At 33.5% G+C, this 11,201-nt stretch overlaps 2 protein-coding genes across 3 annotated transcripts; one reads left to right on the top strand and one right to left on the bottom strand.

Annotated features, from left to right (window-relative positions):
- Positions 1-1,823: 1,823 nt before the first annotated feature.
- Positions 1,824-3,930, top strand: LOC9327019 (pentatricopeptide repeat-containing protein At1g31920). Of its 2 annotated transcripts, XM_021012390.1 has the most exons (2): positions 1,824-2,895; positions 2,974-3,930. In XM_021012390.1, exons 1-2 carry the CDS (start codon positions 2,060-2,062, stop codon positions 3,881-3,883), a joined length of 1,746 nt encoding a protein of 581 aa, XP_020868049.1. In that variant the 5' UTR covers positions 1,824-2,059; the 3' UTR covers positions 3,884-3,930. The 2 variants fall into 2 exon arrangements, with proteins under 2 accessions (XP_020868049.1, XP_020868048.1); XM_021012389.1 differs by having other exon boundaries at positions 1,825-3,930.
- Positions 3,931-3,987: 57 nt separating this feature from the next.
- On the bottom strand, positions 3,988-6,967 carry LOC9327018 (phosphomevalonate kinase, peroxisomal). Its single transcript, XM_021012391.1, has 10 exons — positions 6,841-6,967; positions 6,471-6,621; positions 6,265-6,362; positions 6,020-6,126; positions 5,873-5,925; positions 5,366-5,743; positions 5,183-5,287; positions 4,836-5,063; positions 4,623-4,745; positions 3,988-4,444 (listed from the first exon to the last, which is right to left on the bottom strand). Exons 1-10 carry the CDS (start codon positions 6,846-6,848, stop codon positions 4,178-4,180), a joined length of 1,518 nt encoding a protein of 505 aa, XP_020868050.1. The 5' UTR covers positions 6,849-6,967; the 3' UTR covers positions 3,988-4,177.
- Positions 6,968-11,201: the final 4,234 nt, after the last annotated feature.

Genomic DNA, 11,201 nt, shown 5'->3' with positions numbered 1-11,201 from the left:
GGACCCACGAGTCTTACATAGTTCGTGACGATGGAGACGGGTGGTGAAAGCGCGTGGTTTTCACGTCTCGTTTTAGCGAGTGGTTCATATTGTCAAGACCTAGGTTGCATGGAATCAGAAGCGGGTACGCGGAAGCGAAGCGTTTGGAAACGTGGAAGCGTTTTTTATAGAAATTATAGAAAGTGGATACGTGTTAGAAGCGTATATAAAAATTAATATATATATATATATACATATATAATAAACATTAAACATTATATCATATAAAAAATTATAATTAACATACAAATCTAATACATAAATTCTAAATATCTCTCTATATTTAAAAATCAAATAGTGTACGTTTACAATAGAAAAAAGTCAAATAGTTCAAAGTCAAAAATTTAAGATCATTCTTCATTCTCATTTTACTAATTCCGTCAAATAAAATTGTTTTAATTTTTTTTTACCAATAAAAACATCATCAACCTCAAATTTCTCGAAATTAATTTAATTCAATTAATCATTTTAACATCTCCCTAATAAATGATTCATGCTGCTATCATTTTTCTAACTATGATATTTTAAAAAATAAAATACAAAATTAGTATGCAAAATTAGTTTTGGTTTTTTTTTTGTTGTATAAAAAAAACTATCAAAAATAATTTCATATTTCTTATTTATTTTGTGACATCAAATTTTTTAAATGGAATCGCAAGCTTCCAAAATAGAATCATAAGCTTCCAAGAAGCTTCCAAAATAAAATTTTTAGAAGCGTTGTGGAAACGAGATTCCGAAAGCTTCCGAGAGCTTCCGATTCCGACTAAGATTCCGAAGCGGGAAGCGGACGTCCGACGAAGCTTCCGTGCTTCCTAGGTCACGACCAATCTAATAATTTGGTTCTTTACACACACACTAGTTACGTTTTATCCCACGCGCGTGTCTCAAAATCTACACTACACACTCAGACGCTTGAAACGTAAAATAACCATATATTTTTTTTGGTAGGAGTAAAATAACCATATATAGAATTAACGTTTTAATGATTTTATATTTTAATTAACTTCACAGTTAATATTTATTTCCAATTTTCTGTCTGAAAACCGTTGAGAATTAATTAGCATTCATAAACAAAGAACTGTATATGCTAACTAATAATATGCGCATTGCGCATAAGCGTTGTCGACCATTTTTAATATTTGAAATTTCAAAATCAGAGTAAGCATGTGAGGAATGACATTATTATTGTGTTGTGACGTTGTTTGGCCATATATTCATTCACATATATAACATAACTGGATTTTCTGATCTATAATGAGGTCTTTGGGATGATGTCTAAAATTATAAATGGCGTTTTAATTAAAAAGCAGATTTGATTCACTGTTTTCAGTGGGTTTCAAATGTTGACAGAAACCAAAGGTTATGCGCCAATTTAGATGAAACAACACACTATCATATAGTCAAATTTATAATTAGTAAAACTTAATGGCGACCCACCCTGTCTGTTATCTTTTGACTATTATATTGAACCCAAAAAAAAAACCTTATAAACATATACGTGATTAGGGTACCATAATTGTGGTATATAGTTAATACTCATTTGAAAATATGATTCACCAACATAAATTGACATTTCTATTTATGAAACGGTTTCACAAAATTCCTATTATCTCAATTATTTCAGTTTTGTGAGAAGACTTCATTTGTCATAGAAAACCTGTTTTGGTTTCCGACTACTACTACAAAAGCCCGTGACTGCTGCAATTCAATGTTTCGATTAGATCGGTTTAGAAGAACCGAACCACAGTGAAATCGTGTTTGAATCTCAATTTAAGGTGGGTCCCAAAAACTGACATAGCATGGAGAGAGAATCCAAAGCACCCACTATCTATTCTCTCCCACTCATCACAAACTTATCAGAACCTCCAAATATTTTGTACTTGTGGCTCTTATTTTCCATGAAAATCTCGAGGGATGAGATTCAAAACCCCTCCCTAAAACTTTTAAAAATCTTTCTTCGATCATCAGAGAACATTTTCGGACACCAAATCCCTAGTTTCTTAATGGTTACGAGGAGAGGATGATCAAGACACCAACAATTCTACAGTCTCTATTGGCTTCTAGAGACGATTTCACACATAACCCAGAAGTCAACAACTGTGGAGGGAAAGAGCAAGAATGTTTATACCTCTTGAAGAGATGCAACAACATTGACGAGTTCAAGCAAGTTCACGCCAGATTCATCAAGCTAAGTTTGTTCTGCTCTTCTTCATTCTCAGCTAGCAGCGTTCTCGCAAAATGCGCTCACTCGGGGTGGGAGAACAGTATGAATTACGCAGCTTCGATATTCAGAGGCATTGATGATCCGTGTACCTTTGATTTCAAGACAATGATTAGAGGGTATGTTAATGAAATGAGTTTCGAGGTAGCATTGTGTTTTTACAATGAGATGATGGAGAGAGGGATTGAGCCAGATAATTTCACGTACCCGTGTCTTCTCAAGGCTTGCACTCGTTTGAAGGCGATTCGAGAAGGGAAGCAGATTCATGGGCACGTGTTTAAGCTCGGTCTGGAAGCGGATGTGTTTGTTCAGAATAGTTTGATCAATATGTATGGAAGATGTGGAGAGATGGAACTTTCTTCTACAGTTTTTGAGAAACTGGAATTTAAATCTGCTGCGTCGTGGAGCTCAATGTTTTCTGCTTGTGTAGGCATGGGAATGTGGAGCGAATGCTTGATGCTATTTCGTGAAATGTGTAGAGAAACGAATTTGAAGGCTGAAGAAAGTGGAATGGTTAGTGCTCTCTCAGCTTGTGCCAACACCGGTGCACTCAATTTGGGAATGAGCATCCATGGCTTCCTGTTGAGAAACATAAGCGAACTCAACATAATAGTCAAAACTTCACTAGTAGATATGTACGTTAAATGCGGGTGTATAGACAATGCGTTGCATATATTTCAGAAGATGGAAAAGAGAAATAACTTGACTTACAGTGCAATGATCTCAGGATTTGCATTGCACGGAGAAGGAGAATCAGCTTTAAGAATGTTCTCTGAGATGATCAAAGAAGGTTTAGAACCAGATCATGTTGTTTATGTCAGTCTTCTCAATGCCTGTAGCCACTCGGGTCTTGTTAAAGAAGGTCGTCGAGTCTTCGGAGAAATGTTAAAGGAAGGTAAGGTGGAGCCAACGGCTGAGCATTATGGCTGTCTTGTAGATCTTCTGGGAAGAGCCGGATTGCTCGAGGAAGCATTGGAGACTATCCAAAGCATACCCATTGAGCAAAATGATGTTGTCTGGAGAAGCTTCTTAAGCCAATGCAGAGTTCATCAGAACATTGAGCTAGGCCAAATAGCAGCTCAAGAACTGCTTAAGCTATGCTCACACAACCCAGGTGACTATTTGCTGATTTCTAACATGTATTCACAAGCTCATATGTGGGATGATGTAGCCAGATCTCGAACAGAAATCGCTATCAAGGGTTTGAAGCAAACCCCGGGTTTTAGCACTGTCAAGGTAAAAGGTAAAACCCATAGGTTTGTTTCACAAGATCGATCACACCCACAATGCAAAGAAATCTACAAGATGCTACACCAGATGGAATGGCAACTAAAGTTCGAAGGATATTCACCAGACTTGACACAGATATTGCTAAACGTAGATGAAGAAGAAAAGAAAGAGAGACTAAAAGGACACAGCCAAAAGGTGGCTATTGCCTTTGCACTATTGTATACACCTCCAGGGTCTATCATTAAAATAGCTAGAAACCTGAGGATGTGTAGTGACTGTCACACATATACAAAGAAAATCTCCATGATCTACGAAAGAGAGATTGTTGTAAGAGACAGAAATAGGTTTCACCTGTTTAAAGGTGGAACTTGTTCTTGTAAAGATTATTGGTAGGTTCAAATCCTTCAGTTTCTCTAATGTTAATTTCCTGTTCCAGGCTCTTTTAAGCATGAAGATACCAATAACAGAAGCAGTGAATAAAAACAAACACAACAGAGAACATTTAAAATCAACTTTATTTTACTTTCCCGCAAGTTTTCCAAGAGTTAAAGATCTTACAATGGGTGAAAAAATGCACGGTGAAGTGCTTACACCAAGAAATTTAGCACCCAAGTCTATATGAAAAACAGTATACTCATCCGAACTTGGTGATGCACCTAATAATAGGACACTGCCAAACAATGTTGCTTACACAAGAAGAATTGATGAGACGCCTGAAGTAATACCTGTGGTGCGTGGATCACCACTTTCTAGGCAAACGCCGTGTGGATCTTCTCTCACCAACAAGGCCAAAACATTGTGCGAACTCCATGCCTGGGTCAGTTTGCTGCCGGAATCCCCTAAAGTGATTGCAAATATGGCATCAAATCCACCAGCTCCAGGAACACCAGCAAGTAGAACTCCTTCAGCATTCATTGTAGAATCCAGAAGTTGAGTTTGGGATTCAGGCTCTATCTGCAATTCCATGGTCCCTCAAGGTCAATGAAGATGTAAAACAAGTCAATTTGTTCTACTGCGTGAGTTGGGGAACCCTTATATTTGTGTATTTTATGCATCAAGACAAAGTTATCATGCACAAATGGTAAGCTGAAATCTGAAGCAAGTATCAAAACAGAATAAAACAATCACTTACCGGAACACTGGCAGCCTCACCGATCTGGCGCATAAGAATTCTGATCCTCAACATAGCTTCTCTTGCCTCTAAGAGTTCTTTAATAATGGCTTCGTTGATTGGTTCAGTAGCATGTAGCACCCACTAAACATGAGATACAAGAGGCAAATGAACCAAACTGCCCCTCCATATAAAATATCTAGCGAAATCAATACTCAGGGAAAGGAAAAATACCTTTTCAGAAGTAAGCACACTGCAAGACTTAATGACTCCTAGATAAACATCCCAGTGGTCTTTAGCTAATTTGCTTAGAACGTTTAGCTTAGTTTCCAGTTCTAAATTTGCATCTGACAACTTCTGCCAATTTTCTCGTGCCTTCTCTGGATCAGACATTTGCCACTTCTTTACAGCACCTACCATTGATGGTGTGGAGGATCCCCCACTTCCAGGTTCTCCAAGGAACTATATAAGACAACATCTTGTTAGTACACCAGATTTCACAGAAGTCAAGGAAATAAGAAGTTGATGAAGTTCACGACAGGTTTGTCCAGGTAAGACTTTAGGTCTAATTGTTTGCTTACAAGATTCATCAGTGGTGGTAAAGAGAACTCGGTTCTCTCATGGTCCCATTTCCCCTTCAAAATTGTACCAATAACTTCATTTATTGGCAGACCTGTTACTGCAACCTACAAAACTTGGGAGTCAGTATAATCCCATCCTTAGTGGAGAATATATATATAGACAACAAACTTCTCGTTATAAACCTGAGCAAATGACAAGACTTCTGGAGAGAAGCGAACATAACGCTGACTCCCATACACAGCACAGCTGACATCGAACCCACTCCCAACCTTCCCTTGTGCAAGACAATGAGACGTTTGCGCTATCATATGGATAACATCTAGATCAGAACAACCAAACTTTCCTTCTTTACATGGATCGGATAGGTCAACCACTCCAAGATAATGTAAGAGAGCTGCAACCACAGCTGTTGTCATTGCTGCAGAAGAACCTAAGCCAGTTTTTGCTACTTCAGGCTTGGAATTAGCACCATTTGACTCCGCAGCATTAAATGTGATTGATGCAAAAGGTGCTAGGGTACCCAGCGATTCTGGTGTCAATGGAAGCCCAAGCGATTCTATCTATGAGAATAAACAAGAATATATCAACACTTTGTACAAGCATCTCAAGAGGATTTGAATAATCAAAGGAAAGATCAACAAATGCAAATGTACTTTAGACAGTTTTCAGCAAAGAAAAAGATAGAAAACCTGGTTCCGATATGAGTAAAAGTCATTGGAGCCTAATATTGTGATATCAAGACCTGCAAACACACATTTAGAGAAATAGTTATTCATCCAATCTCGTCTTCATGAACAAAAATGATTTTAAAAAAAAAGCAGGGACTTGAAGATTGCCTTGCAATAAGAGTTTGTGCAATGCTTCTTTGTCCTTGTCGGTTGCCAAATGAGCAGCAGCTATAGCATACTGTATCGCATGCTCTACAAAGGGGTTTCTTGAATCACTGATCATTTTTTCAGAAAGAAAAAAAACAGTGTAAGTGCTCTATCACCTATATTTGAAAAATGAAATCCCACAGACACGTACTGATATGAGAAAAAAAAAAGATGCAGCGCATCTGAAAAAGTCTCTCGGATCTTGCCTTGCAGACACAGACTGAAGAGTCAAATGTTTCAGTGACAGCTTAAACATGCTTTCTCTCGAGAGCTGTGGTGATGTTAATTTGACATCTGTCCATTTCTGGCAAAATAAGCAAACAAACAAACCAACAATTTTGTCTCACACAACAGAATAACCCCTCAATACTGCAACAATATTACTTCCCATAAATGAGAAGAAGAGACATACCCATGCCCAACTTTCAGGCTTGACATCTTCATTGATCGGCTTCACAATCGCGTAGAACCGTGCATTTGTACTCAACACAAGCCCTGCATTTGGCTTATCGAGTACGAGGTAGCCTCCAGTCATCAAAACCTTCCCAGGAGCAGAAGCAACACTACATCAAAGAATTTTTTTTAACACAGAATTCAATAAGATTGATCCCTTTTACAGTCTCTTAAGATACTCTACCCACACAAAAAATGAAGAAACGAGGTTAACACCAATTCGAATCAAGAGAAAAATTTCACAGATTCATCAGATAAACAGGATATGAGAGATTTCTAATAAAAGACAGCACAATATCCCGAGAAAATAGGGTAAGAGAAGCACTTACACAGCCATTTCCGAAGATAATCGCTGATCAAAGCCCAGATTCACCTACGATCAGTGCCGGCTCAATACTTTGACGGACCCTAGGGCAAAAAAAATTTTGGACCCTTAGAATTTTTTTTTTTTTAGTGTTTTTGTGTTATAAAATTTTTTTGTATGATCTATACTAGTATTTTTGTAGTCATTTTGGTGACGGGTGGGTAAAAATGCTTCCGGGTTATTTGGATATCCGACCCGTTTATAAATTTTAGTTATAAAAAGTTTGTTGGGTCTGGTTATATTTAACCCAACTTATACACTGGATATTCTGTATTTAATAATTTAGATATTTAGAAGATTTGATTAAGATTTAAAATTATGATTCTCCTATCATTTTTGTTTGATTTGTTTTTTAACTGTTTTGAATCATCATATCATATATAAAATAAAATAAAAATCAATTTTTTTTCTGCATATACTGTGATTCGAAATTTTAAAAAGGACATATATTATCCAACTGACGAAAATGTGTGTTTAACGTTCTACATCGATTAAAATATTCAGACAATTATTCAAAATCATATCATAAATAAGATCAACATTAATAAAATATATGAGTTTTTTGGCGGGACGGGTTTGGCGGAACGAGTTTTTGAATCAACAATAATAAAAAGATTAAAATATTATTAATCCGCCGCTTCAATACGGATTAAATCCTTAATTAATACCACCAATATTAGACATATTAAATCAGTCTCATTTAAAAAAGATTGTATAAAACCAAAAATTGTCTCGTGGTATAATGTTACTTAATAACAATTGTAAACTATAAAATATAAATATCTTAAAAAATTATAAAATTTGCAAACTTTTATATATAATAAATAATCGTTAAATTTTAAAAATTACTACTTTTAAAAAAAAAATTACGGGACGAGTTAAGAAGTTACATGGTGGGTTATATTTCGGAACGAAGTTATATGGTGGACGAGTTTGAATCAATATTTATAAAATTTTAAAATATCATTAACATGCCGCTTCAGTTTATTAAAATATAAACGTCTTAGAGAATGATATGATTTGTAAACTTTTATATATAATAAATAATCATTAAATTTTAAAATAAAAACAAATCACGGGACGGGTTCAGAAATTACGGAACGGATTATATTTCGGAACTGGTTTATATGTCGGACGAATTTGAATCAATATTTATAAATAGTTTTAATTCAGGTTAAATCCTCAGTTTATTAACAACTGTCTCGTGGACTCGTGGTATACCGTTACTTAATAACAATTGTAAACTATAATATAAATAAATATTTTATAAGAAGATACAATTTACAAAATATTTTTATACTAACTTTAAAAATAAATCATCCCGCGGTGTACCGCGGGTTAAAATCTAGTTTTTTTAATAAAAATATAATTACTAAAACTAAAAACAGTAAATAAAAAAATTTAGAGAAATTGTTAAAAATGCCCCTTTTTCAATACCCCTTTTCAAAAATGCCCCCTTTGAGAGTCTATTTTTAAGTTTGCCCTCTTTTAATTTTTAATGACTATTTTACCCTTATTTGAAACAAAATTAGGTCCACAAAATACAAAATATTTTTTGGCGGGAAAAGTGATCCCGCAATTTTCTCGCCAAAACACTTGTAAAAACCTTTAAAAAACCTTGTAAAATTTTCCCGTAAAAATTTTTCCCGCCAAAAAATTTTCCCGCCAAAAAAATTTTTTTGCGGGAAAAGTGATTCCGCAATTTTTTTGCGAAATTTTTTTGGCGGGAAAATTTTTGGCGGGAAAAATTTACAAGGTATTTTAAAGGTTTTTTACAAGGTATTTACAAGTGTTTTGTAAGGTTTTACAATGTATTTTAAAAGGTTTTACAAGGTACTTTTAAGGTTTTATAAGGTATTTATAACTTGTAAAACCTTATAAAAAACTTGTAAAACCTTATAACTTGTAAAAACCTTATAAAATAGCTTGTAAAATCTTATAATATCTTATAAATACCTTGTAAATACGTTGTAAAACCTTTTAAAATACATTGTAAAACCTTATAAATACCTTGTAAAAAACCTTTAAAATTTACAAGGTATTTTAAAGGTTTTTTACATGGTATTTACAAGTGTTTTGTAAGGTTTTACAATGTATTTTAAAAGGTTTTACAATGTACTTTTAAGGTTTTATAAGGTATTTATAACTTGTAAAACCTTATAAAAAACTTGTAAAACCTTATAACTTGTAAAAACCTTATAAAATAGCTTGTAAAATCTTATAATATCTTATAAATACCTTGTAAATACGTTGTAAAACCTTTTAAAATACATTGTAAAACCTTATAAATACCTTGTAAAAAACCTTTAAAATACCTTGTAAATTTTTGGCGGGAAAAATTTTCCCGCCAAAAATTTAACGCCAAAAAAATTGCGGAATCACTTTTCCCGCAAAAAAAATTTTTTGGCGGGAAAATTTTTTTGCGGGAAAAAATTTTACGGGAAAATTTTACAAGGTATTTTAAAGGTTTTACAAATTTTTACAAGTGTTTTGGCGGGAAAAATTGGGGGATCACTTTTCCCGCCAAAAAATATTTTGTATTTTGTGGACCTAATTTTGTTATATTTCCTTATATATTTATGATATCTTTTATTAAAAGAAGGGTAATTTAGTCATTTTGTACATAAAAGGGGTATTTTTAAAAATGGACATCCATAGGGGGGCATTTTTGAAAAGGGGTATTGAAAAAGGGGCATTTTTGTGAGTCTCCCAAAAATTTATGGGCCCTTATAAATTTTATTTTTATGTTGTAATTTAATTTTTTAATACTTTTATAAAAATATTTTTAAAAAAGGGCCCCTTAATTATTGGAACACGGAATTGGACCCCTGGCCGTCGCACCGCCCGCCCCTATATCTGAGCCGGCACTGCCTACGATCAAACAAATTGCAATTTTCTTGAAGAGAAAGCCAGATAAAATCAAAGCACATGCACAGATTCAATGTATCTACACAGAAGAAGAACTATCGAACTTATCAATATCGTATCGATTAAGAACACCTAGAAGTCGAGCAACCTTGAAAATTCGCTAGATTGCTTTCGTATATATAAACAATTTATCGGCGGAGTGTAAGTAAACGAAAGAAAACTTACTAACAACCACTGTCTGCGATTGGATATCGCCGGAAATGATCGGGAAGTTTGAAATCGGCGGCAGTGAATGACCAGCGGGAGGAGCTGTGGTAGATCGGATTTGGACTCTGGCGCAGGGAAGAAGAAAGAAAGAGACAAAAAAAAAAAGTGAAGGTTGTTAGGGATATTTATGGGTTTAGGCGTTTAGCAATGTATTAGTGAGAGTAAAATAGGAAACTTACAACAACAAAAATTGATAACAGATAGTTTTAGTCAAATAAGTTTTGACTCATTAGTTATTTTGGATAATTGGATAAAGCAAATTTTATTGTTAGTTTATTTATTTTTCTTGCGTTTTTATAATATGGTTATTATTAACATTTTTTAGTTTTCGTTGATCATTATTGTTATGTTATTTATCTTATCTTATTTTATCTTGACACATAATAGTGTTTATCTGATAGATTTTCGTTATTATTTTATTTTATTATATAAAATTTAGGTTTTAAAGTTGCTAATTAACATCAGCAGTATCATATCTATTATTATATTAGAGATTTTTACATGTGCAAAAACATTACAAGAAAATTATACCTTATTGATTAGAGATTTTGTCATATGTAAACATATTATAAGAAAATCATTCAATAGATTACTAATTCTAAAAAAAATACTTTAGAAAAAGAAATAGAAATTTCTATAACTAATAAATTATTCAATTAATTACTAATTTTTTAAAATTAATATTATAACGTGTAAGAAAAAGAATTATTTTAAAAAAAAGATATACTTCTATAATTAAGGAAATTATATAAGAGAAAATTTGAAAAATTGCGCTATTTATGAGTTTTTGTTTGAAAAATGCCCTATACTTTTTTCTCTTTAAATAATATTTTCAATATATATAATTACTAAAATAGCTTCACTAAAATTCAGTAATAATTTTAAAAAATTATAGTTAAAACTGGAAAATCTATTATTTTAAATTAAATTAATATTTGATGTAATTAACAATTTTAAAGTCGATGACTCCAGAGCTCCAATCAAAGTTTTTAGTATTTTCCAAAAACTTGCTTAGCTCCTAGATATCAGCACAGTGAATGGAACATCAAGAAACGCCAATCGTTTTACTCAGAAATGGATATGAGACTTATCCTAATTGCTTTCTTAACAATGACATGCCAACATCAATATGCTGCCACCGAAAAATATATAAGCTAGTTTACATAAAAGAAAATATTTTTCAGTAATAAT

This window comes from Arabidopsis lyrata, assembly GCF_000004255.2.
Source record: "Arabidopsis lyrata subsp. lyrata unplaced genomic scaffold ARALYscaffold_1, whole genome shotgun sequence".
NCBI lineage: Eukaryota > Viridiplantae > Streptophyta > Magnoliopsida > Brassicales > Brassicaceae > Arabidopsis > Arabidopsis lyrata.
Note: the sequence above shows the minus strand (reverse complement) of the source record. Positions and strands in the feature narration are given on the sequence as shown.

Coding starts and splice junctions, on each gene's coding strand:
- LOC9327019 (XM_021012389.1), top strand. CDS start 2,060: ATGATCAAGACACCAACAATTCTACAGTCTCTATTGGCTTCTAGAGAC.
- LOC9327018 (XM_021012391.1), bottom strand. Junction 6,363..6,470: donor AGCCTGAAAGTTGGGCATGG/GTATGTCTCTTC, acceptor TTATTTTGCCAG/AAATGGACAGATGTCAAATT. Junction 5,744..5,872: donor TTTACTCATATCGGAACCAG/GTTTTCTATCTT, acceptor TTATTCTCATAG/ATAGAATCGCTTGGGCTTCC.